This window comes from Anser anser (assembly GCF_964211835.1).
Source record: "Anser anser genome assembly, chromosome: 11".
NCBI classification, from domain to species: Eukaryota; Metazoa; Chordata; class Aves; order Anseriformes; family Anatidae; genus Anser; species Anser anser.
The window spans coordinates 4,855,701-4,883,487 of record NC_139732.1 but is presented as its reverse complement, the minus strand read 5'-3'; the positions used below and the strand labels follow the sequence as shown (position 1 = coordinate 4,883,487).

Genomic DNA, 27,787 nt, shown 5'->3' with positions numbered 1-27,787 from the left:
AAGCAGGATTTATGAGGATTTATCTGTCTAGATTTTGCACTGACCTATGCCTAGCTGTGTCTTTTGCTCCAAGACATATGTCTTGGAGTAAAAGCTGTCTTTTACAGCTGTGTCTTTTACTCCAAGACATATGCTCTGTTTTGCGGGTAATCCAGCAATTTTATTTCTTGAAAAGACTGTAATTATCAGCGTGCTTCAGATATACTGCATTCAACTTTATCTGGCCAAGTATCTCAGAGTATCTCTGTTTCACTGGCTTGTTTCAGAACCCATGCGTCTCTCAGAAGGTGCCAGGCCTCTGGTGCCCAATGCCTCGCCGCTTGGCTCCTGAGCACTAGGCCCTGCAGCAAGCTCCTGGGCACAGGAGCGGGCAGGGCGGGGGCAGCAGGGGAGCTGAGGCCGTCTGAGGAAAGGTGAGACAAATACATGGAAATGGAAGAATCTAAGAAATTCAGAGCTCAAAATACAAAGTAGGTTGGAGAGCTGGGCCTTGAAGAGATGCAAGGCAGAAACGTGATGCTAATGCTAAAATGGGTGAGACACAAACAGGACAATAGATTGAGGCAGTGAGAAAACTGAGGGGAAAAAAATGCATGATTTGCTTTTTGAGCGGGCACATTCTGTGTTGCAACAGGTCAGAGCTAACAGCAAGGCGTGTCGTCTTGGAGTTTCGTGAAGCATTTGTGTGGTGAATTACTGTTTTTTAATATTTCTGTGGCTGCATGTGGCTGGTTCTTTCCTCAGGGAGACCCGTGTGCTTGAAACACCTGCACAAGCACGCCCGGCCTGACATAAGGCACTGCCCGCCCGAGCAGCACGCCCGTGCCTCGACCTCTAGGCGCAGGCTCACTGACAGGTTCGCCTGCGGCGGGCGGTTGAGGCCGAGCCCCCTCCCCGCGCCCGGAGCTTCCCCGGGCCGCAGGGAGGCCGCTGAGGGGGCCGCGCCACTGCGAGCCCCGCCTCACGTCCCTCACGGCCTCAACGGCCCGGCCGCCGCCCGCCCAGCCCCGAGCCGCCAGCCGCGCCGCCAGCCAGTCAGGGCGGCCGCTGGCAGTGACGTCGCGGAGCGGCGGCGGCAGTTTGAAAGCGGGGCGGGCGGGCGCCATGGACGGCACCGGGCCGCAGGGGCAGGGGCAGGGGCAGGGGCAGGGGCAGGGGCAGGGCGCGCTGCAGGCCGGGCGCGCCGCCGACCCGCGGGAGCGCGCCGAGGAGGCGAAGCCAGGTGAGGGCCCGGGCAGGAGCAGCTGTGGCTGGGGCGCCGCTGGCGCTTGCTTTGGGAATGAACTTAATGGCACCATGCCGTCACGTTGGCTCTTGAGTACCCTTGTTCGGTGCCAGGTTGGTGTTGTGTGGTTAGAGGCTTGCAAACCATGAGCAAGCTACGTTAAATTGTTCTGGAAGGTGTCTTGTACTCTGGGACTCCCGTTGGCGTTTGTGCCAGGTATTGTTATCATAGCTGCTGGATTTGATCAGGGATGTGTAAGGGTAAAAATATTTTATTTACAGTGTGTGCGTAATATAGTTATGGTTTTACAGGAGTTGATTGAAATCTTTCTGAAATTATATGTGATTAAAGTCACCTTTTCATTTTCGGTGTAGGAGGGTTTTTTGTTATGTGTTGTAAGATGTGTTGTAGAAAGGTCTGTGATGGATCTTGGGCTGAACAGGAATTCTCTGGGAATAGGGGAGTGAGTGATGATTGCATTCAATTGATAACTTGTGGGATGTGCTTTGTTCCAACTCCTCTGTCCAGATCTGCTTCAGGAAGATGAGGATATCAGTAGTGACTATGGGAGTCGTGACAAACCAGGGACTGCTTTAGGACGGACTGTACCAGATGGGAATGTACTTCTTCCAGACATTTTTCATACCGATCATCTTTTGTTTTATGAGCGATTTAAAGCTTACCAGGATTACATTTTGGGTAAGAAATTTCTTACTGGAAAAGGAACATGTAGTCAGGTTTCTTAAGTCATCCAGTTTAAGTGGAGTCAATTCCATATTATACTGTGAGATACTCTTATTAACAGGGGTTAGAAAAGATGCAGTGTATTGTTGTTGCTGTTGGATTATCGTATTGTAACTTCAGCTTCTGTAACTGGTAGAGCAGGAGGTAATGGTTTTAACATAAGTAAATAAAATCTGAGTGAACGAAAGGAGAAAATGCTAATGCTGGACTCTGTGCCTTTTTTTAATTGGCATTACTAGAGCTTCTTTCTTTAGTAAGGCTGTTGAAGATAAGGCAGAAGTTAACTGTTTAATAGTACTGGTACTGAAACCCTCAGTACCTGGGAGGTTGAGTACTGCTTCTTCTGGAGAAGCACAAAACAGATGACTCTCTCTCTCTCGCTACTGAGATAAGCAGCAAAAATACTGACAGTTATGAGCAAAACAGGATGAAGTCTGAGTTTAGATGAGTTAGAGGAATATATTAACTGTGAATTTCATGTATCAATGAATTGGAGGACTTTTCCTTCTTTTCCTGCATAACTGTACTGCTTTAATTTTCTTTTTAGCTGACTGCAAGGCTTCTGAGGTGAAAGAATTCATAGCTGAGTACCTGGAGAAGGTCCTTGAACCGTCTGGATGGCAGGCAGTCTGGCGTGCTGATGTGTTTGAGGTTGTCGTTGAGGTAAATGGAATGCAGTTGTTCAGCCATTTGTCTTCAATTAACATCACTTACGTCTCTAACAGGCAGATAATTTATCTATGAAGTTTATGAGCTAGTAGAAAATTATATCTGTTCAATATCTAATTGTCAGCAATAACTAGAGCAATAGGAATTTCTTTCAAAAGGAGCCTTATTCTGAAGCACTATCTTGTGCGCTGGTGTGCTTCCTTCACCTAAAAGTACGAGTATCAGATCACAGGTTCCAAACCCGCATGGGACACTCATGACAGTGAGGCACTGCTCCTCAGAATGAGTTCTTTAGGACCGCAGCATGTGTTGCAAATCCAGAAAGCTACGCACTAGATATACTTGCTGTTTTTGGCATTGTTGACTTGTTTAACCTTGGAATTTGGCTGTTATTTGTTCTGCTATTTAAGTTACTTCTGCTGTTGAATTATAGTAGAATCAGTGAGGTAGGTGAATTTAATTTTCTTTGAGGCATCAACCTAAAATGAAGTGGCATTGATATCTTGAGAATAAGCTCGATCTGGTTCCATTGTGCTGATACAGTTTGTCATCTGTGGTGTTTTGGACTTTGCATTCTTGGCAGGGTACAAAATGCATGATTATTGCTTTTGGGATAGGTTCATCAATGCTAAACCAAAAAGTCTGTACAGCATTTTTTTTCATGCTTTGCATGTGTTAAAACACTGCACAATCACTTACCTTTACATGAGTTTCTGAAGAGCTGGGCAAATGACTTTCAGCCTCAACATGGTAATACAAACAAAGCCTGCATAATTGGCCTTATGTGAAGGTTGTGACAAGAACATCTCATATGGGCTAATTTCAGGGATACCTTCTCTAGTGTCTCAATATTTTGGTGGCAGGACTATGCCTAAATGAAAGCAATATCTTCAAGGGGTCCTTGCTGAAGCAGGGGAAGGGGAAGGAGGCTCTGATCATTCATCTTTTTTTATTTGAACTTGGACATCCATTGTATGTTTTCAGAGGGGAAAAACTTTGTATTCCCTTGGCTTTTCAGCACGATTAGTAACAAAATGGCTTTCACCGGCCCAGACCAACTCGGGGGTTTCTCTGTGTCTTGTGGGTACTTGGAAAAATGAGCTACAAAGGAGTTCACGAGAACTGTAAAGTATTGATTCAAGTCTGAAAACACTGCTTTTCCCTGTCTGAAAAAAATATAATAGGGAAGCAATTTACTAGCCTTATATGGATGTTAAGAGGGTTTTGAGCAAAGTTGTAAATGTGGAAGAGGCTCCAAATCTTTTGGTCCTGAGAAGCTCAGTTCTGGGTTATCACTTCAGCTGACTAGATTGCCTTTGCTGTACTATGCAGTCTGCGTTCGTTTATGTGAGTCAACTGGCAGTTCATGAGGCATGTCATGTTCACCTTCCTCAGCTGCAGCTATTGCTCTGCCTAGAGAAATCCTAAGAGCTGTTCATTCCAACAGGTTGTTGATGTGGAGTACTCGGCTCTCAAAGCAGTTGTTCGACTCAGCGAGCCTTTCCTGTGTGAGTCGCAGGTTAGCACCTTCACGTTGGAATGCATGCAGGAACTCTTGGAGCTGAAGGAGCGTCAGATCCCACTGCGGGAGCTGTGGGTTGTGTATGATGAGTCAGGAGAATTTGATCAGACAGCACTAGCCGTGGAGCATGTCAGGTACAAAAATGCATAAGGTCTTATTTTGTCTTATGCAGCTGAAGGCGATAGCATAAACACAAGGTCTGCTTTTCAGCAACTTACTCTCTGTGCCAAAAGGAGTGGGAGGAGGAAGAAGTCTCTGCATTGCTTTCCCTCTCTTCTCCACCCCAGGCTTCCTCTGGCTGTATCACCTTGTTGGCTCTAGTGTGGTGTTTCTTTCTATTCTGAAACATTTTGATGTCTCTTTTTCTCTTTTGCCTCATTCTTCCTTTTCCTGCAATTTGTCTCTTCCCATAAATTTGCTCTTTCTTCATCAGGTGTCTGTTTACGTCTTACTTATTCTACTTTCTTGGCCTTTCTTTATCATCTCTGTCTCTTCTTCATCTCTCTCATAGTAATTTACTATGTGCTGCATGAAAAGTCTACAAATTAACACTAGGACTGGATAAAAAAGATAAAACAGGAGGAAAGACTTTCTTGTCTAGAAAATAGGCTATGTTCCAGAAGTGGTGGGGGTGGGAGGAGAGAAGGAGAAGAGACTCCTTGTCTCGACCATTGCTCAGTAGTAGAGATATAAGCATGTATTATGGAAGTGACAAACTCCAGGTAGAAAGGAAATCTGAAGGATGCCTACCCAAAAACAACCAACCAAAAAGCGTTAGAATCTTGAGCATGCAGGTCTTATTTTCAAATCCAGCTTTCAGTTGTTCCATCTATTTTGGTGAAAGTCAGTGGGACTCAGGCTGTTATGAATTTTGAACTCGAAACACAAAATTCTTTATGCAGGTGACAACAGACAAGAAAGATAACTTTTATGACTACTAAATAGCTTACAGGATGGTGACATGAAATGGGAGAGAGGTGATGTTTTGAGCTGGATTCTCAAATTGATAACATTCCTAGTTCCAGTGTTTTTGTCTCTGCTTGAGTAAATCTGGCCTCCTTTGTGTTTAGACGCTTATTTTGCTTCAAAAGGTTCTTCTACCAACACATCTGGAGGACCTGGGATGAGGAGGAGGAGGATGATTTGGATTACTTTGTGCGATGTGTTGAGCCTCGACTGAGATTGTAAGTGTGATACCTTTGATATTATTAGGTAGAACCACAGGGAAAGGCAATGTGGGAATAGTGACAGACAGATTTCAAAGAAAACTCTTCACTAGTAAATCAAAACAAGTCTGTTCTAGCAGCAATCACTGTCTGATGCTCAAATTTTTTTTAACAGAAAGAGGGTGCAACTGAAATTGCTGCTCGAGTCCTGCACTTTTTTTTTCCCTGTAATCCTTAACCTCCCATCAGATGGCGCTCCAAATCCAGCTATTGCCTCCTTTAACTTGTAATTGTATGAAATGTAATCCTAACTAAAGCTAGCGTGGAATGCTTTCATACCTTTGGGCATAGAATAAGATCCAGAATGGAACAGAATGTAAACAAAAACTTGTAAATTGGTCATGCTGAAGGAGGGATGTGTTAATTTCTTTCCTTTGTGGGATTAGTTGGCATTAGGCTTACTGAAGGTCGATTTTTTTTAATGCCATCTGGCTATATGAAACTGGAGCAGTGCACAAGAGCACAAGCTGGTTAAAATTTTGAGGGTGCTAAATAACCAGAGCATAAAACAAAATGTCTGGGAAGGATAATTAAAAAGTGTGTTTTTCTTCTGTGTTTTTTTCCCCCTGACATTTGACACGGTATGTTTGTTATGTCTTTCATGAGTTACTGCTCATTTCCTTTTTTAAAAATCGCATAACTTAACATGAGTATCCTGAAGTTAGTATGTCATTCAGTTGTGTGCTTACAACTTTACTTACTCTAAACCTTTGTTTCAGAGTAAGCCTCTGATGACTGTTACCTATCCACCTTTAAAAATTATATACTACTTAGAGAAGACAGTAATATACTTGTGTGTGTCTGAGGGTTTTGGTTTTGCTGCTTTTAAAAAAAAAGCATAGTGTTGATGCAGACTGCAGAGAGCTTTGACTTAAGTACTGGTATAGAACTTCTCAGGTTCTCTGTGGGTTTGTATTTGATCTTTCAAAATTGGAAAGGGAAATACACTGACCCCTTGCTCTGAATTGCAGGCATTATGACATCCTTGAACACCGTGTGCCTTCTGGGCTTGTTGCTGATTACCAGAATTACTTGTCCCAAGGTGAAGAGCTCTACAGGAAGTTCTTAAACGTGAGGAACAGCATATCAAGCAGCGATTCAGACTCTGAAGTAGAAAACGTCTCCATGGTGGAGGGACTTCAGTTGTATGAGAAAATAGAGCACTTGAAACAAAAGCTAAAACTAATTGAGAATCCACTCCTGAGGTACTTAGTGGGTTTAATGCAAGGAGGAGATCCCATGTGGGAAAGTGTGTGTAGAAAGTTATTTACTGAAGAACGAACTGATGGCTTTGCTCATGTTTTAGGTACGTGTTTGGTTACCAAAAATACAGTGGTCTCCAAGCTAAAGGACAGAGACCAACAGGAACCAAGATCACTCATGTTGTATCTTCCACCATGATGGCAGGTCTGCTGCAGTCGTTGATAAGGGACAAACTTTGCCCTGAATCTTGTGGTGAAGAATTAGAAATACAGGTAAAGTAACAGCAATGGTCTATCTGCCATTACTCTTTTCTCCTCAAGAAACCACATGGGAGAACAAGTTAATTTGTCATTTAGAAGATACTACATTTGCACGGTGCTTTTTTTGTCAGTCTAAAAACAGCACTTTAATTTAAACAATAAATAATACGTTTTAAAGTTGCAAGTAATTTCTCCTAATTTGTCTGTTGAGTACTTTATAGGAGCAGTGGCGGGGGGGAACAAACCTTCTGTAGTAATTCCTTAATAAAATGTGCTAAGGTGTAATACTTAAATTTTGATATATCAGTTTCTTTTGTTGTTATTAATAATGAGATCGGGTTTCAAGAATGAAGTGTTCTGTTGCTCTGCTTCTGTGTAGGAAATTTATTTACTTACTAAGAACAAATATATTTAGTTTAATTAAATTCAGATAGGACTTAGCACTTAAGTGTTTAAGAACAGTCTGGAATGGTAGTTGGACCACGCTCTTAGAAGCATGGTTGGATTTATTTTTATTTTTTGGGGTGGTCCTTTGGAGACCCAGGAGTTTGACTCGATGATCCTTGTGGGTCCATTACAACTTGAGATATTTTATGATTCTTATGAATCCTTGGGCCCAAATTAAATTGCTTGCTGTATTCTGATCATGTTTGTGAATTGCAGGTGGGCAAAATAGACCCAAAGGAAAACTCGTGAATTAACTCTTGAGCTATAAATCTGATTTTTCTTAGCAACTGAAAAATTCTCTTACAATGCTTACCATGGAATTTGCTGGAAAGCAATAAATGTGCAATTTTTCTGTGCTATTTTTTACCCTTCAACACAGAATGGCCCAATACTTGAGAAGGACATTAGCCTGTGCTCTTTAGGCACTGATTTTTTTTTTTTTTTTTTCAAGAAAAAGTGCCATGTGGACTCTGTATTTGCCATTGTAATAGCTAAATGCTGTTTTGGAGTGCCATGCTCCAGGAGTCAGGAGTTACAGTGGTGTTTGGCCAAGCTCAAATCTAATAGCTCAGTTGCTTGTAGTATTTTATTTTCTTTTTCTTCTGTCATGTCTTTCTTCAGTAATTCATGACAAGTCACTTGAAACAGAATTCAAATGTTGGCCTGGAATCCAGGCCATATCGAGGTCTGCTTTCTGGTGCGTATGTTCTTCAATCTGCCACTCTGCCCCATTTTTCTCATGGGGGGACGGACATAACACAAAGGAATGCTTTGAGGCTTTTTTTGTCCAGAGTGCGCTATGATTCTTGAATTCAAAGTAGAAATTGCATATTATTGGTGCCATTAAAAAGGGCTTCTTTTAAGCAAAAGCAGCAACATTTAATTGAAGAGCAAGCTTTTAGGGCATAAATGCATCCATTTTATAGCATTTTTTTAGGAGCTGATTATATTGTTTTTCTCTTACAGTTTCACAATGATCCACTGGCAGCTGTAAGTGCTTGTTACGAAGGAGACACAGTCATCATCTGTCCTGGTCATTATGTTGTAGATGGCGTGTTCTGCATTGCTGATTCTGTTGAATTAGAAGGTAGAAGACTTGCTAGAATAATGGTCCTTAAAATAAAGTAAATAAGGGTCTTTAACTTAGCTCTGCTTAAAGGTCTATTATATTTTTGCAGAGTTTGGCTGGAGCATTTTTTTTTTCTTTGAACTGTTCCTATTTCTGCTCGTAGAGCTGTGTCTATTTCAGGAAGGAGTAAGCTGTTTCATTACCCATGATTATTTCTGCAAGTAAGTTTAAACTTTTGCTGATTAATGGCAAATTTGCTATTTCATCCTAACTATTTGCCTGGATAGATCCTGGTTATATAAGTACTAGAGGGGGTCCAACAGCAACACAAGTGTTTTGATTTTTAGTTTAATAAACACTAAAATCATTCTGAGAGGCTTCAGTTTCTAAAGTACTTGAGAGAGGTCCTTGTTTTTGTTTGCATGTCCTGATCTACCTCAGAGGTATAGTCAGACTCACTGTCAGGGTAGAACTGGTGAATACAGAGAAAGAGCCAAGTGCTATTCAAACTTAGTTTATGACATTTGTTGCATGTCAGCTATGTGTGGGGGGGCTACTGATGTGAATCTGTGCGTTATCTGAAGCACATGCAGAGAGTGCTATTGGCTTAACATGCACATTTATGCTGTAGAAGTGGATGCAGCATGTATGTTCCTGATTTTATCTCGAAATATTTGTCTGAAATACTTTTATCTTGTCTAGGATATGTTGCTTTCTCTTCCTCACAATTCTTGTTTCCGCAGCATAATGTCTCTCCTTTAGGTATGCATGCTGTTGCAGTGTAACAGTCTGTGTATCACTGGGGCTTGTACAGCTGTTCAGATGCTTCTTCAGCTGCATTTTTTGTCTTGTCAAAGCTTCATAATGGGAAAGGCTGGGAGTTTAATTTCTTGCAGTTCTGGATTATATTTTTCTTGTCCTTATTTTATGAGTATCATTTTCTTTCTTGCCCTTCTCATGTGTATGTTTGGTTTGCATAGAGATGAATGCTGATGGACAATGCACCTGCAGGATAAAGGAGCTCAAATTGTTTTATTTGTCTGCAAAATGGCATTGTTCTAAAATTGTGTGGGATGGTATTTGACAACTTCTGTAGTTTTGAGGAAACAGGAATGCAAATGGTGAAATAGCACACCTATTAAAGGATGAGCTACTCTATTTTAAGGAGCAAGGCATATAACTGTATTTTTAGTACAAACCACTCTGCAGGTAATGAATATGTCAGGGTGTTTAATCTTCTTATATGGACTTCTGTTAGAAGTTTTTATAGCAGCAATAGCAGCTGAAAACATTTGAAGTAAGAGCATCGACAAAAATTCTGCTGGCACTAATCTGAATAGTTGGATGTTTTGATGGCTTTTTTGGGATGAAAGGGTGACTCGTCAAAGAAATAATGTTGCTTTGCTTAGTAGAGATTTTATTTCTTTTCCAGTCACTGTGCAAGCCAGTACTAAGGTTGAAAGTATGAGGATTGGTAAGTCAGGGATAAACAAAGGCTTACAAGAACTAAGTAAAGTTAAAACAGTAACAGATGCAGGAAGCCCTAGTCAGGATAACTTTAGCGCTTGACAAAAAATTGTAGCAAAGGTACTTAAGAACTTTGCTCCACCCTGTTTAATAGTTTAAGCTGGAAAGGAACCTGTAGCATCAACCTGTCCAAAATCCATGATCAGTGTTACTGGATGACAATTGCCTTTAGCTCCTGTGGAGTCCCTTAACTTACAGGCAGGGCATACAGTCCTGACCTGGCTGGGTATTGACCACCATTTGATATCAGGTGAATCATTCCTTCTCTATTCCTTGTCAACAGCTTCCTTTACTGCTAGAGCTGCTGCTTCAGAAGTGAAGCAAACTAAAAGCTTGGTTAGAAAACCTGTAGGCACTCTGTAGGACAATTATTCCTGAGACTTTTTCAACTGGTGTATAGTTAAACTGGATCTGCTATTTATGGTCCCATGATGCTCTTTCTTTACATACTGGAAGTAAACTGCTCTGTGTCACCTCCTCCCTAGCAGCACTGGAAAGATTCCTGGGTAGTATAGTGTACTTAAGTATCAGTCACTTAACTATGTTAAATCTGCTGTCTTTAAAATTTTCTACCAACTCTTGTTCAAAGGCTTTCTTTTTTTTTTTTTTAACCTTTCTACTTGCACATTAGAGCATTTATTTATGTACATGGTTAAAAGCTAACATCCTGTTCAGGCACTTCTTATCTAAGCTTCTGTGTGTGTTCAGAAAATGATAGGACTCATGCTGCTCTAATAGATGTTGCATTATTGCTTTCCTTATCATGATTCTTGGCAGTTACAAGCAGTAAAAGCTTTACGTGCTCATAAATTGCCCTGTAAGTGGTTGAATGCTGACAAGCGTGGATGGCTTTAGTAAATCAATGCTGGCATATGCTTTTGAAAGTTTCTTTTTTAATCTGAATTCATCTGGAAGTCCATGTAACACTGGAACGTCAAGTATTGACCCAGGCTTCATCTAAATAGAGAAGCTGAGTGAAGTTTAGTAACAACGTGGAGTCCTTTGCACTTGTTTCCTTGCCTTGTGATGGTGACTGCTTCTCCCTGCTCCCCGTGTTCTTTGGAGCCTCTGCCTGCTGCAGTGAGCTGCTGTACTGGAAGTGGACTGCGGGTGCCCATTGCGGCTGTGGTTACTGCACCCCCATACTGTGGTGCAGTTTGGGGAGTAAGAACTTTGCCCTCAGCGTTAGCCTTTTGTTTAACTGGCTAAAATAACTTTGTATTTTATTATATTATGTGTCATTCAAGGAAGGGAACTTTGAGTTTGGTTGTTTTTTGTTGGTGGTGGGATTTTTTGAGCACCTGGGTCTTGGTATAGAGGAGATGTAAGGTGTGCCTCGGCCACTGGGGGAAAAATCCTATTCAAGATACTCAAAGATATCTCAAGTTCCAACCCTCTCTACCTAATCTGAATGTCTGCTTAGGTACTGAGCATCTGATTACCAGATACTCAATAAACTTATGTCTTTCACCTCTGCTTTCAGGCTATGGCCTGCCAGATGATATTGTGATAGAAAAGCAAGGGAAAGGAGACAATTTTGTTGACTGTACAGGAGCCAACGTAAAGATCTCCAATTTGAAGTTAATACAACATGATGCTGTGGAAGGGATTTTAAGTAAGTATAAGAGTACCTTGAACTTTTCATGAATCTTTTATAATTTTCTGTTAGAATTAAATCTGGGATCCACTCTTACAATTTACTGGTTTTAACAAAATATTGTAGGAAAGAATCCTACAGATATAAATGTTAAGGCTTCCTTTTTGTTTCTTTCCCACTTATTTATAATGTGGACATCAAAATAACTTCTGTTGTTTGTACTTTCAGGTTGTTGTGGCTCTTAGGTTTTATTCTTATTTTTGGATAAGATAATTTGTCTTAATGTTTCTGCTGTTACGGCAGCCTGACTGACCACTGCAAAGCCTCTGCCAGGCTGTCTGGAAAAGAAAATAATTTCTCTTTCCACAAAAGAACTCCCATGGCAGTATTCACCTGTAGCCGAACCCAACCAGCTCTCCATTGAGGAATGGCATAGACTGTAGAAGTATAGACCTTCATTTACTAAAAACACATTCGAACTGCCATTCAAATAATCCAAAGTTGTATCCAGTGAGTTTGGCCATGACCTTCCGTCTTTTCAGAAGGTTCCAATTAATACTTTTGCCTTGACGGACATTTGTTTTTAAATGTTTTAAAATGTTTATTAATACCCATATACTTGTATTTAATACATTATTAATTCAGAGGTTTCTTAGGCTTATAGAGAAAAGAATCATTGCTGTCACTTCAAACAAACAAAACCACAAAACAAAAACACTTCTAAGACAAATCTTTGACTAGGGCTCCCTTGCAGTTTTTCTGCTGATATTAGGAAAAACGGTGAGTTCCAACTACACATGGGCAAATCAATAAAATTAACATAAAATATGATTAAAACGATCACTTTTTCACACTGTAGAAAACGCTACAAGTTCATGTACCTGTAGGAGGGATTTGCCTTTGCATAACTGATTCATTTAACAATATTTGTTGTCTGTGTATAGGCATCCATCATGGGAAAACTACTCTGGAGAATTGTGTGTTACAGTGTGAAACTACGGGCATAACAGTGCGAACATCAGCTGAGCTATTAATGAAAAACTCAGATCTGTATGGTGCCAAGGTACAAATGAATTCTTAACTCTGGCTATTTCCTAAATTAAAATAAAGGGTTCTGATATGAAATAATACTTCAGTAAAGGGGTGGTTTCTGTCACTCTTAAGAGTACCTTTAAAAGGTGTCTTGGACAGCTTTGTGTTAATAGGTTTAAGAAATTGTTCACAGCAGTCTTGTGGCCTTCAATAGTATCTAGTGAAGTATCTTATGTTGATTTGTATGGTATGTGATGATATGAAAATGATGTAGTTACAGGGGACATCTATGAAATAATGATTGCTGCCTTGCTGGACTTATTCTTGTCCTGCAATACCTTTAACGTGATTTTTTTTTTTCTTGCACATAAGTAATTTTCTGATTAAACCGTGTATTTGGCAAATTAAATGCCCTTTTTGGACACCTTACCCATTGATTCTTACAGAATGATAAACACAGAATTGAACTCTGAGTAGGGCGCTTTGGAGAATGATGGGGCTTTGAGTGTTGGGGTGGATGACTGAAGATCAATGAAGCAATGCAAACTTGTGTGGTTACTCTTTAGCGGAGATTTTTATGGGCTGGTGGCAATAGTATTATTCATGGGGCCTCAATGTTTGTATTACTGCTCAAGTTAGTTCACAAAGCTGTGGAGCTGGAGTGGTAACACAATTTTACGTTGTGCAACTGCTGAATGAGCACAAAGATGGAGTTGTCAAGCCAAACTGTAAATATGCCCCAAATTATTTATGTTTTGTGAACTGCAATCTGTTTTATCTTGTAGGGTGCTGGTGTGGAAATATATCCAGGGAGTACATGCACCCTGTTAGACAATGGCATACACCACTGCAAGGAGGGAATACTTATAAAGGTCAGTTCAAAGCATAATGCACTTTTTTAAAATTAAAAAAATAAATGTATTCTTATTAGTATTCAATTCTTACAGCTGTTAGAATTCGTGCAAATAACTGCTGTTCGGATTGGCTTATAAACTTGCTGTTTTGTGTGTCACATCTAATGATGATGGTGCTTGTTGTTTGCCTTGGATTGGTACACCAAAGCAATATACTTGTTTTATTCCTTATCTGTCAAAGAAAATCCCTTTTGCACTGTCACTTGTATTGGCTAGCATTTTATTAGCCTATCCAGAGAACTGACTATCTAAAAGTGGAAAGGTTTGCATCTCTTTAGCTGGACATAACATGCTGGATATCTGTTTCTTTGCTGTAGAACTTCTTAGACGAACATTATGAGATCCCCAAGATAAGCATGGTCAATAACATGATCCATAATAATGAAGGATATGGTGTGGTCCTGGTTAAACCAACAGTTGCCTGTGATGTAAAGGATATTTCAGCAATGAAAGGTATTTTTCTGACTTCCTATGAGGAAATCGTAAAAACATTAAATATAGCATACCTATGTTTTTAGATTGCCTAATTCATAATTGAATCTTTAATTTTATTATGATCTGTAGTTTGATTCAGCTTAAATTTTCATCTTTAGCAAATTCCATTGTTCTGATAGTTACGGATTATAAACTTCACACAAATCCTGTGAATGTCTCTGCTCCATGTCATGTGGATGCTTACACTTTTAAAGTCCTTAGACATCTGATCTATGCTCCCTATCAAGCAGAGCCCGTATAACTGATGGCTACCTGAGTCATACAGAAAGAAGGGTGTAATCAGCAAGAAAGCAACTATGGCTTCTCTTATAGCTGTTCTGGTTCATAGTTCTCTGCACAGTTTTCTTCCTTTGTGCACTAGATCTGAGACATGGATTAGCCCAGTCTCCCAGCACACAAATTGTTTTCTGCAGTAAATGAAATGTTAACAACTTTTTCTCTTTTTATGTCTTAATCAAGAAGTGTCATGGTCTCAAGCACAGTGTGTAAACCCACTGTAACTTTCTCTAATATCATTATCACTTGGAAGCCTGAAGACATCACAAGAAGAAAACTTTTCTTTAAGTATCATATGCTGTATTTGAAATATATGGCTGCCATTAAATTGTTTTCCAGAAAGTATGGGGGATGCAAATGTTAAGACTGAAGAAAACATAATTCCAGGAGTTTTAACTGATTTGGCTGTTTTGAGGATGACATTCTCATTGTTTCCTGACTTAGGGAATACACAGCCTACCTTGTCAGGTGATGGGAGAGCATGTGTAGAGGACTTCAGACAAGAACTACCTGAATGTGTGACTGATGAGTTGGAGCTTTATGAGCAAGTTGAGATTTCTGAAAAAACTGAAGGCAATTATGAAATTGCAAATGAACTTGGTGTTGCTTCTGTGAAGAAGAGCCAGATGCACAAGAAAAGGCTGAGTAAACTGGGAATCACAGAAGCTGATGACAACTTAATGTCACAGGAAGTGTTTGTTTCTATTGTGGGCAATCAGTTCAAATGGAATGGGAAAGGGAGTTTTGGTACATTTCTTTTCTGATTGTCCTGATTCCTAGTGGAATTGCAATAAGAGATTTGCAGAAACTGTTATTTTCACTCCTGCTTTCCAAGGAGTTAACATGTACTATCAGCCTTCCATAACGTTACTAGAATGTGACAAATATTTATTGACAACATATATATTGCATGTGGAAACTTTGCTTCCTTGCTGCAAGCATGTACATGGTAGAAAACAGAACTCTGCTTACCAGCATACTTGTTCTTTGCTAGCTCTGATGAATTTTGTAGTATATTTATTTAACCTCTCTTAAAAAAAAAATCTTCCAGAAAAAGGCTCACCATGGAAGAGTGGATGACAAATGTACAGCAATAATTGGTACACCTTCCTCCATGTGTTTGTAAAAGCTCAACTAGCCTGCAGTGCCTCCTATGAGAGACTGACTGAATTTTTATGTTGAACAGAAGCTAGTGAAATGCTCTTATGAAATGTAGTAGTTAGCTGCCATGCTTTATACTTGAAGGATTTTTTAGGAAAGTTAGCATCTGGAAACATAGCATCATTCAGTCAACTTTGTGTGCCATCTGTTTATTTCCAACAGCAACCCGTTCCTATGCAACTTTTCCTTAGGGAAGACAGCATCAAAATAAACCGTTAATCTGAATAAGGAGCAAACAAAACAGCTGTTTGTGTCTGTTAGTTGTGTTCCTACTGTATATTTCTGTGCCTTATTCTAAAATATTTAACACTGCTCTGCCTCTTGTAGCAGCAGAGGTATTGAAAATAAATGGAAAATTAAAAAATAAAAATACTTTGCACTGAAATCTCATCAGCACACAGCTGTGGAACATTCTGCAAAACAAAGGCGTTTCAGTGTCTTACTGTTGTTCTAAGTCTTTACTTGAAAGAAGACTTGAACGGACTGTCTGAATGAAGACTCTTCCTTCTCAGTGCTCCTTGATCCTTAGTTGCAAATCCAAATGCCTTATTCCAAATTTTTATACTGTCTTTGGTTATTGTAGATCAGTTTTTGAACTGATATGTGGAAGTACATGTGAGAAGATAATCAAAAGTGATGCAGGATATCCTATACAATATGGTATTAAGAAGGAGAAAGCGCATTGCTATCAAATAGAATTCAGAATACTTTCTGCAAGTAGCTTAGCAGGTATATACCTTTGCTGGAAATGCAGCGCATTGCCTAAGTTGGATGTCAGTTGTCTGCTCCAGGTTTTTCACTCCATCTGTTTCTTAAACTGCAGTGGGAATCAAAATTCACTTCAGTACATAATTTGTGTGAGCAGCTGATGGGAAGAAAAAGAAGAAACGTATGTTAGAAGCATTTTTTTTATGAACCATGGAGCATTAATTGAAGCTTTTCTATCCCACTGCTTCTGGCTTTGTTCTGCTCAGGACATGACTTCAGGACTGCACTTTGAGTTTTAATGAGACTGAAAACCATTACAGTGTCTCATCCTGCACAAACCAACAAATATTTGCATTTTAGTGACTCTAAAGAAATACTTGAGTCAGGTGAAAACCCATTGCTCAAGCTAGGACTAGTTTAGTATCTTAGGCTATTCAACAAGTCACATGCCATGTTTAATGCTTTGATATTACGCCTTTATTTCCTGAGTGTAATACTAATTAAAGAACTGGGCCTAAAACTGATGTTGTTCTTCTTTTATCTTTTCAAAACCACAATTTTCCTTGAGTGAGCTGCCTTCATGATGTGTACATAGTATTTCTTTCTCTTGCAATTCATCTTAAAGCTGGCTTTGCTTTTTTTTTTTAAAAAAAAAATAGCTTATCTCCCTTTTTAAAATTCAGTTTTAAGTCGGGTAAGGTACAAGTTAAAATATTCATCTTCTGCTTTCAATGCTGCAACTGGTATGTTTAAATATGAAGGAAAGGAACTGAAGGAACTGTTGACCAAAATGAGATGTGGGCTCATCTTTCATCTCAGTATTGTATTTTGCTTGTAGGTTACGTTTGCGTTTTCTGCTCTGTGTAAATATTTTCCTTATTTTTTTCCTTGAAGTTCTTATTTTTTAAACTTATTAAACTTTTCTTAAAGGTATTTTATGCTACAGTGATGACTAATGATCTTTCCTCTGGGAACTTTCCCTGCCTCCTAAATTAGAAACTAATTCCTGAATGTGTTCTAGCATAGCTGTCAAAGAAAGTTAAAGAAAATACTTAGTTTCAAGAAATGTTTAAGCACCTGCAAAATCGCTTGCAGGATAATATTTTCCCAGCCTGTGTGTATAGCCTGTTGTTCTTAGACTTGCCTTGTTTTGCCCTTAATGTGCAATGTAGTTTACCCTATGGCTTGTCTGGGACACTGATGATCCAGTTTATTCTTTGTCTGGCCTTTCCACTATTTATTCTCTTGGCAACTTTGAGCTTTGTCTTTAACCTTTTCCCTGTCTCTTTATTGTTGCTGAGCAGCACAAAGCCAAGGATTCAGGTTTCTAGCAGGATCACAGAAGTAAAATCACTTCACTTCCTTGTACTACAATTTTAAAACCTACCAATGGTTACTTCCATACAGATCTGTGATACTAAGATCTGTTGCTCAGTTCTTATAGCTGTATAATTGTACTACACTGATGCTACAACACCTTAATCAAGAAATCTTGTGTTCTCAAAGTTGTAATGATGAAATTTGTATTCCACAAATCATGTTGATTGGTATTTCATTTAATTATGAAGCCCATATCATTGTTACTTCAGTGATTGCTGTAAGGCTGGCAGCCTTATAGTTGTCCAGGTTATTCGCTTGATTTGCAAAAGAAACAAAGCCTGACAGTAGTAGGACTTTTTTTTCCTCCCTTTGGAGTTTGCAGAGTTATTCCAAATCACAGAATCGAAGGGGTTGGAAGGGACCTCGAAAGATCATTGTGTCCAACCCCCCTGCCAAAGCAGGCTCCTTAGAGCAGGCTGCCTAGGTAGGCATCCAGACGTGCCTTGAATATCTCCAGAGAGGGAGACTCCACAACCTCCCTGGGCAACCTGTTCCAGTGCTCCGTCACCCTCACTGTGAAGAAGTTGTTTCGCATGCTGGTGCGGAACTTCCTGTGCTCCATCTTGTGGCCATTGCCCCTTGTCCTGTCCCCACAAACCACTGAAAAGAGGTTGGCCAAATCCCTCTGTCTCCCACACCTCAGGTATTTATACACATTGATAAGATCCCCTCTCAGTCTTCTCTTCTCCAGGCTGAACAGACCAAGGTCTCGCAGCCTTTCCTCACAGGGAAGATGCTCCAGGCCCCGTATCATCTTTGTGGCCCTCCGCTGGACTCCTTCCAGGAGATCCCTGTCTTTTTTGTATCGGGGAGCCCAGAACTGGACACAGTACTCCAGGTGAGGCCTGACCAGGGCAGAGTAGAGGGGGAGGATCACCTCCCTTGACCTGCTGGCCGTGCTCCTTTTAATGCATGCCAGGATCCCATTGGCCCTCTTGGCCACCAGGGCACACTGCTGGCTCAGAGTCAACCTGTCGTCCACCAGGACCCCCAGGTCCTTCTCCTCAGAGGTCCTCTCCAGCAGGTCATCTCCCAGCCTGTACTGATACGTGTGGTTGTTCCTTCCCAGGTGCAGGACTCTACACTTGCTCTTATTAAACCTCATTTGGTTTCTTCCTGCCCATCTCTCCAGCCGGTCCAGGTCTTGCTGAACGGCAGCACAGCCTTCTGGCGTGTCAGCCACTCCTCCCAGCTTTGTGTCATCGGCGTACTTGCTGAGGGCAGACACTGTTCCCTCATCAAGGTCGTCGATGAAGATGTTGAACAAAACCGGACCCAGCAGCGACCCCTGGGGAACACCACTAGTCACAGGTCTCCAGCCGGACTCTGTGCCACCGATCACCACCCTCTGAGCTCGGCCAGTCAGCCAGTTCTCAACCCACCTTACTGTCCACTCCTCTATCCCACACTTTCTCAGCTTTGCTATCGGGATGTCATGGGAGACAGCATCGAAAGCCTTGCTAAAGTCAAGGTAGGTGACATCCACTGCTCTCCCCCCATCTACCCAGCTGGTGATGCCATCATAGAAGGCAACGAGGTTGGTCGAGCACGACTTCCCCTTGGTGAATCCATGCTGACTACTACTCATAACATTCTTCTCTTCTAATTGCTTGGAGATAACATCCAGAACGAGTTGTTCCAACACCTTTTCAGGGACAGAGGTGAGACTGACTGGCCTGTAGTTTCCCGGATCCTCCTTCTTGCCCTTCTTGGAGACCGGAGTGACATTGGCTGTCTTCCAGTCTTCAGGTACCTCTCCTGTTCTCCAGGACCTTTCAAAGATGATAGAGAGCAGTTCGGCGATCACCTCTGCCAACTCCCTTAGCACACGTGGATGCATCCCATCGGGACCCATGGATTTGTGTGCGTTGAGCCCACTCAGGCGCTCCCCAACTACCCTCAGGTCAACCACGGGGGAGCCCTCCATTTCCCAGCCCCTTTCTCCCCCACCAGGGTCGAGGAGTCCCGGGGGGGAGTCCTTGAAGCAAAGACTGAAGCAAAGAAAACATTCAGTATCTCCGCCTTCTCGGCATCTCCCGTTACCAGGACACCCCCCTCGTTCAGCAAGGGACCTACATTATCCCTAGTCTTCCTTTTACTGTTTACATACTTAAAAAAAACCTTCTTATTATCTTTTATCTCTTTTGCAAGCCTCATCTCTAGGTGGGCTTTAGCCTTCCTCATCGCATACCTGCAGGCCCTGGCAACGCTTCTATACTCTTCCCAAGAGGACAAGCCCTTTTTCCACATTTCATAGACCTTCCTCTACCCTTTGATCTTATCGATTCCCTTTGATCTTATCGATTAGCTCCTTGCTCATCCACGCAGGTTTCCTGCTCCCCTTCCCCGATTTCCTACTCAACATCATAGATCTGGAAAAATACTACACACACACACACACACAGCTCAATGAAATTAACTTTGGCTCAAAAAAAAAAAGCTACTGCATAACTTCTGCTGATGTGACTTGATTAGAGGAGCAATCAATGCTGCAAGGTGCCTGTTTCTTATTCCAAGGTAAGGGAGACCTGAAATAAGTCTAGCCTTTGTCCTTTGTTATATGGAATTAAATAACAATGTCTATGTATGTTGTCAAAATGATAATTCTACGTTGCAGCAGGCTTGTTAGCAGCAGTATGTTGTTATGTGTCAGATTTTTTTTTTTCTTCCGGTGCGAAGGAATTTTGCCAGCTGGCTGGAAGCTTTTTAAGGCAACATTTTGCATCATTTACTGATGTGTAGTGTTTTTTTCCCTGCAAGCGTAAAATCTGTTGGAAACATACAAACACTGAGGATTAAAACGGAAACTGATCTGAAACCGGTAGGTTAATGTTTTATAGGCCGGACATGATTTCTGCATGGTGCAATTTGAAACAGCGTTATGCAGGGCTCTTTTTTTGTTTGTCTGTTTAATGATAAAATGAAAGCATAATTTTCAGAATTTCTGAGAAGGAGGAATTTTCAATATCTTTGTTTTAAAACTGCTTTAAAACAAACAAACAAAAAAAATGGTAATATAAATCATTGTTAATACCAGGGTGGTAGTAATTGGAGTTGAAAGATCAGTATTTTGACATGTTATTTTTAATGTGAGTGTTCTGGGTTATCCACCTATTTTCTAAAAAGATCTTCCTTGTTTTCAAGGGTGGATTATGGATCCTTAAAACCTTTTTGCTGTATTTGGAAGTCAACTTTTTGGAGTGATATCTAAACTAGTTAAGGGAGGATCAAGAGTCATACAATTAATACAGGTATTGATCAACACTGAGGAAGGTAAGGAGGGCAGGAGTTAGCTGAGCCTATTCTTGTACCAGTCTGTAATTATGTGTCTTCTACGTCCAGAAACTAGCAGCACATTCCCTCCTATCTTTGTTTCTAGTTAGCTGTGAGTGTAGTGATGTGAGAAGGAATTTTATAGACTGCACTTGTTGCAAAGACTTAAAAACCTGGGAAGTCTGAGCTAAGGGCTGATGAACTGGTGTAATGGATGGTCTGCCTGGATGATCCCTTGTGAGTTCCACTCTCAATATAAGCAGCAGTTGGTAACAGCCTGGATGTAAGAAGGTTTCCTTAGCAGATGACTGAGGGCAATCAAATGTGCTATTACAGCTTCTGATGATTTGCCTGATGGAGTTTTATTCTTACTTTCTAGTGTACCTGTAGCCAGGGTAGCTGCAGCAGCTGAGCAACCAACTGCTTTAATAGCCAGTGCCCTGGGTTGGTCCTGTTAGCTCACATTGGTATCTGAGCTAGCAGTTTTAAAGCTACAGATGTGCTCTGTGGGTAGATGTAAAAATGACACTGTAAACAGATGTAATTGTTGCCATTGAAAGTAGTACCCCTGCATCTGCTAAGGCAGGATCTGCAAAAAATATTTTGTGTAGATATCTTAGTTCAATGTGGCTTAAAAGTGTGCTTTTAATAGTACCCCTTTGACTTCAATCTTCCTCTTTCATTAAAAATCTTATTTAGAGTATAACAATTATCACAAATTGGGATTTTTGTAATAAAAAGCCAGAAGCTTTGGCTGAACCTGCAACTATAACACAATTACAGAATTTTATTGTATTGGCCTATTCATTAAAAAAATAAATCCTTGACTGAGCAGTCTGCTTAGATGACACCTGTTGGTTTTTAAGTTTATTAAAAAGAAAGGATAAAAGAAAGCAAAATGGAGAAGGTTAGCAATTTTGATAGGTCAGGGGTTGGGTAGTATGTAACCAACCACCGTATTGATCCCCTGGGGGTGGAAAGAGAAATGAAGGAGAAGGAAGTTAATGTGTGTGTTGCACCATTTCAGTGCTGCTCCTAGCACCACTGTCCGAATACTTGTAATATTACAAATGCCTCTGGGAGACTAAGCTTTCATTGCTGAAATATGTAACAGGCTAGATAATGTGAGATATTGAGGAAACTCAAAAAGGTGCTTTTCCAGGTTGTGTGCTGGAAACAGGCTGGAGGTGTTGGACTTCTCATTGCTCAGCAGTGCGAAGCTCCTCAACTCAGAGTTCCTCCTTATGTCCTGGACAAGCAGATTTCTTACTTTACTGGGTGAACCAACTATCCAGTTGCACTAGCTGTCTGCTGTTTAGCACAAGTAGTTGCTCTTTCCTCATTTTTACATGTGTGGCTGTGGATTATACAGAAACATCAACAAAGTGTTAAAACTACTTTCAGCTTCCTAGTCGTGCTGTTTCTAGCTGCTTTGGACTGACACTTGTGATTGACTACTGCCCTGTGGGGCTCCACGGGCAGGTTTCATCATCTGCTGACCACAGTACTTGTGTCACACTGTGTGTGATGCATTTGTGTGATTTTTGTTAAATGACCAGGCCATTTTAACCAACTCTAGTAGGCCTTAATCTGTCAGCAGAACATTAAAACTTAAAAGCAGCGGTAGAACACAAGTACCACTTTATTGAGAGTTCTCAAAGTCTTTCAGATCTTCCCTTCAAAAGCTTATTTCAAAATAAGCACTTTTGTTCAAACACTTCTCCAGGTTTGGTGTGCTTGTTTAATCGAGTGAAGCATGTTTGTCACAGGTATTTATCACATTAGCACATTCTTGACCCTCAGAGTCTCCCCATGGGGCTATTTTTAAAGGAAGTGTTATTCCCTGATATGCCCACAGCTCATTGCAGCTTGGGAGAGAAATACCACAGGTTCAAGTTTGTGTTTGGCTGGCAGATTACCTTCTATCTGAACTGAAGTGGGCTAATGCTCAGTGCTTCTAAAGCTTTCCAAAACCCTTTTTTGATATTCTCAAACAGAAGATACTCTGCAGAGTATCTGACCATGTACTGTCCTTCCACCCAGTTTATTTCTCTGGGGGGTAAATAGCTGTGACTAATGTTGCCATGTTAAGTGGCACGGTATTATGGTGTTGTCTCAGTTTCCTCCTGTGAGGTTAGAGATGGTAGCACTGGAAGGAATAACAGTCCAAACAGCCCACAGTCAGGATCTCCTGCTGCACTCTTCACACTGCAGCACAGTTGGGATTGGTGCAATATCTGAATATGATGTCAACATCTAGCAAGTGAAAGCCCTTAAAGATAGAATAAATTTTGGTAAGGTTTGACTCAGGACTGAAGGGAGTAGGTATATCTCAGGCTACTGTACTTCTGTAAGATGCCAAAATATGTCCCAGCTGCTCTCTGTGCAGGAAGTGACACTGCTATTCATGTCCATAATCACCTGTATCCAAATAGGATTATGTATGTATACAACTATGATTAAAGAAATCTTAGTCCACAGCCCATAAATGCTTTCAAGGAAATTTCCCTTTAGGCGGTCACCAAGGGAAATGGCTCAACTCTCCCAGGCAGTGGACCACGTGCAATGGATATAGCCTGGCCTGGCATATCCAGCTGGTTACCAATGAGGGGAGCTGGTGCTGTGGTCGTGTCCCATGGCAGTCACCTCCTGCTGAACATCTCTGAAGGATGTGAAGAGCAATGATCATCTCACCAGGACAAGGTTTAATGTTTAAGTGAGAAGGGAAGGAAGCTTGGCTCCCCTTACACAAGGAACACGTATGAACTGATCATATACATTCCATAGAGGGTTAGTTGCGGTACAGAGTCTTGTAGTGTTTAATTTCTATTTTAAATACCAAGAGAGTTCAAATCGATGCTTTAGCCTGCACAGTTAACAATGGAACGTTTTAAACCCCTGTTCTGTCCTGAGCCCGTCGATTCCACCCTGCACCAGTTTTGGAGATTTTGACAGTTTATTTGTTGCATACAATTTCCTCAAGAAAACATAAAAACATTTTGCACAGACTGTGTGCATCAGAAACTTTTCCCATTATAACCATATCCAACTCTTCTACCTCAGCACATTTGTCTTCAAACCAGTGTGTTACTTAGCAAATATTTGCACAAGCTGTAATCCTAACTGCTAGTTTCCCCTGTCTTTGAAGCATGTTCCACGTTTGTTTTCTTCATTATTTTTCCACTTTATTCACTTCTTTTGCCCTTTTTCTAGGCTATGCTGTAGTTTTCTTGCCAGCTTTCAGATGTTGATGAAATAGTGAGCTGAAAACATTGCAGGAGCAGCCTTCTCAGCCCCCTAGTCAGATTGATGCGTTAAAGGGAGTGACCATTGGCCACCACGTCAGATGGCATTGAAGAAACAGAGAAGATCATGTTTGCACAAATATATTCCATGCTTCCTTTCTGTTTTTTTCCCCCATGTTTTTTCTAGGAAAAGGGTATGTAACAAGCAAAACAAAGGAAAACAAAGCCCAAGCCAAGCTAAAAAACAATAAACAAACAAAACCAAAAACCACCACCACCTCTTGGTGATAGTTTTCCTCTTTCACAAACGCAGTTTTGCCCTACCTGCTCTCTGAGCTACGTGACTGGCACAGACAGTATTTTCATGCTGTGCAATTAGAAAATAAACTTAGCTCAGGCTGTCCTGTGATATTTCCTTGAACAAATGAATTCCTGTCTTGATTCCCTCCCGTCACCCTCTGTCACCTCACTGCTGTGCCTTCCAGCTCTCCAAGGTCCTTGAGTGATGGCCAGTTCTGCACTCTGCTCTCATCTCTTCCCCATGTAGGTTTTCATATGAATCTTTCTTCTGCAGGCTGACGTTGTTGCTGTTATTTTCTCTTCAAATTTCCTCTCTAAAGCATACTTCTGTTTTTCTTTAAGGCCATTCTAATATGGTGCAAATGGTAAAAAGGATTTTATTTTTTCATGTGTGAGATGAAACCAGCCAGCACTGCTTGCTTTCTCAGAAGCAGATGATGTTTGCAGGCCTGGCAGCACTCTCATAAGTGAAACTACAGCTTGTGCCACGTGGGTCAGAAAACTAAATCTAATTTACTGTATTCACTTGTAATGAGCTGAGTAATTTTAAGTGTGCCCAAGGGAAAATTCTGAAGGAAATGTAATCTGTCTTACCTGTGATGGTGTTTGCTTTGTTACTTCATCAGTTTTTAGTTTCATAAGAGATGCATAAATGAGTCAAGGCAGAGTTTAATTGTATATTAAAAAAAGCAAATAAAAAAACTGAACAAAGCAGATCCAAGCCGACATTCACCACCAGCAATGGGAATATATGCACATCTATTTCTTACAGCTATTTTACAGCAGAAATAAAGCCAGTTGCTGTTTAGGGTAGGAATAGCCAATGAGTACTGAAAGAGTCAGTCTGCATTATGGATACATCTGTATTTTCCTACAAGCAGTCAGCTTGGGAGTGCATCCAAAGATGATTACTGCTGCTCTACTAAATAATGAACTATGTATACTAACTGTGAATATGGTTATTCTTTTGAATTTAAGAGGAAGCCATTCTTCTTCTTTTTAAACTAGGTTTCTCTGTGCTTCAACTGGAAGACTGGGTCCTCAATTCTCCTTCGTATGCTTACTCTGAACATTTAACTTGCCACGTGGTAAACGAACAAAAACAAAACAAAACAAAAAACCACAACAAACAAACCAAAACCCACCAACCCTTCCTTTTTTTGTTTCTGAGTTCCGTGTCATGATAAGAAGCTGACAATCTTCAATGCTCATTTTAGAAATAGAACTGTAAAGAAAGGTGCATTAAAATCTATCCAAAATCTGGTGGATTTGATGGCAGATGGCATCACAAGGCAGGCATGTCTTGTATTAACTATAGGTCCCAATGCATTGATACCAGAGAAAAAGCAAGATAAAAACATGCAGAAAAATAATAAGGTACTGCAAGCCTAGATCTTGCTTGGAAAGACAGACAGTCTTTGACCTTAAAATGGGATGGCAGGAGTTGCTGAAAGCACTTCTTCTACTTGCGTCTTATTGTTTTTCTTGGTCTTTAAAGTACTTACTTCATGCTACATGATTAAGGGGAAATGCACTGCACGACACATGACTACCTCAAGCATATACCATTCCAATATGTCTGTCTTATGTTCCATTTCTATGCTTTGTGTGGTTTCATAAGCAACCGTGTTATTCTTTGTAGTATTGCATTCTGTAGCAACGCATTGCTTCCCAGTCGTGAAGCTTTGTGTCTTCTTTGGATGTGAAGAAACAAGCCAGTAATTTTCTTGTGATGGGTAGATTCTTGATGATTTTAATTAAAATAATTAAATTCAGAGAGAGCAGCTGAATTAATCAGATTTAGGTTGTTATATCAGTGTATCTGTTTACGTGGACATTCTATTATAATAATTTTTATTCTGGCTCCTCGACCACGTACACCAGGCTTACCCTTGCTGTTTGCTGAATAGTAAAGTGATAAAGTAAATGAATTTCTTCCACTTTTTAAATTGCAATTTCTTCCCAATCAATAAAGAATTTGCTTAGAAAAATAAAAAAATGCACAGATGAACATTGACTTCTGTTGCTTCCCATTAGGTATATGAAGTACTTATATTTTTACTCCTAATGACAAATCAATTTCAGCATTTTAATGCAAGCTAAATCCTACTGGTTGAGAATGTTATTTTCCTGTTTTCAAGTTTGAATGTCTTCTGTATTTGTCTTCCTTCACTGAGTGCAATTTGAACAAACCAATAATTATTTTGTTAGCACTGTACAGAATTTTCCTTGTCTATATTTCTATTTTAGTGGGAAGACTTGTCTGAAATTACTTAAATATTATGGGGAAATTATAGGAAAGGCATGGAGGAAATTATCTTTCACTCTGATAAATGTGTACTATAGTACGTAAAATGCTGTGATAGGAACCGATGATCTGTATGATGAGATCCGATAATCTGTATAAGGGCCCTTTGTTATAGTGAAATACACCTTCCCAACCTAATACCAAAAATAGCTAGCGGGGGAAGCATTCTCAGAATCTACCTTGCATTATGTTTCATAGGGTGTTTTGATTTCTAGAATATAATTGCATTATAGGTTGGATAGTGAGCTTAAATTATGATGTGCCTTCTTATAACAAGGAAATGTACTCTCGTAGTTTTGCTACTGTAATAATGCTATTTCAACAAGACTTTGTATAATATTGTTAATTCTGTTCTTCTGTATGTATCTGCCATTGGTTGCTACCAATACCATTTGTCAAAATTTCCTCCCTACCTGATGCATTTAAAGAAAAACTGTAGGGGAAATGCTGTTGATTTTTTTTTTTTTTAATTTTAAATTGTGTCGTCTTTGTCTTCATAGCATAAATTTCTTCTTCCACATGTAAGTCAGATCCATTTCTAGACCAACATTCCAAGTACCATAACAGCAGGGCACTAGAAACATCCACATACAAAGTAAGGAGGAGGAAGAGGCGTGGGGAACTGGCAAAAGAATATATACTTTAAAAATCTTTTGTTTCATTACTGGAAATGATGTGCTAGTTTTAAATAAGACGTGTTATCAGCTGCTGCACTTTATAAGGTGGGTGGCTTATACAAATGACCTTGATCAAGAGCATGCAGTGAAGACTTCTCTCACTCCTGCATTGGCAGAGATGAGCTTCCTTCAGCAGAAGGGCGCTAGTGGTGGAGAGGATGTGTAAAGCTTTAAAGCTGTTTATGAGAAACTGGTTCAGAACAGCAGTCTAATAATCTCCCAAATGCCAGCCAGGTAGGACCCATCACAGGCATACTCTGAATGCAGTACCAAATACAAATTGTATTTGCCCTCTAAAAGAAACAAAATTTCCCAAAAGCATTACTTTCAAACTATTCATCATAATGTTTGTGTCAAATGTTTAAATATTTTTGTTAGTATGATTTTTAGGAAATGTAAAATTTCATGAAAAACTTTGCAATTTTTCATTTCCAGCTCTAGTAAATAAAAATCCATTGGAAACATACTGAATGGATTTTTGCCACTAGCATCTATTACTTTTATTTTCCCTCTGTGACATTTGCGGAAT

At 40.3% G+C, this 27,787-nt stretch overlaps 1 protein-coding gene across 1 annotated transcript; it reads left to right on the top strand.

Annotated features, from left to right (window-relative positions):
- The first annotated feature begins 574 nt into the window (after positions 1-574).
- On the top strand, positions 575-15,352 carry SHCBP1 (SHC binding and spindle associated 1). Its single transcript, XM_083851495.1, has 13 exons — positions 575-1,222; positions 1,754-1,924; positions 2,517-2,632; positions 4,086-4,294; positions 5,252-5,344; positions 6,358-6,591; positions 6,693-6,861; positions 8,263-8,383; positions 11,376-11,507; positions 12,434-12,552; positions 13,307-13,393; positions 13,753-13,888; positions 14,651-15,352. The coding sequence occupies exons 1-13, from the start codon at positions 1,105-1,107 to the stop codon at positions 14,968-14,970; spliced, it is 2,025 nt and encodes a 674-aa protein (XP_083707621.1). The 5' UTR covers positions 575-1,104; the 3' UTR covers positions 14,971-15,352.
- Positions 15,353-27,787: the final 12,435 nt, after the last annotated feature.

Bases quoted from the DNA above. Each gene is read 5' to 3' on its own strand.
- SHCBP1 (XM_083851495.1), top strand. From the start codon at position 1,105: ATGGACGGCACCGGGCCGCAGGGGCAGGGGCAGGGGCAGGGGCAGGGG. The intron at 6,862-8,262 runs GTAAAGTAACAG...TTTCTCTTACAG, and splicing joins GTGAAGAATTAGAAATACAG to TTTCACAATGATCCACTGGC. The intron at 8,384-11,375 runs GTAGAAGACTTG...CTCTGCTTTCAG, and splicing joins TGATTCTGTTGAATTAGAAG to GCTATGGCCTGCCAGATGAT.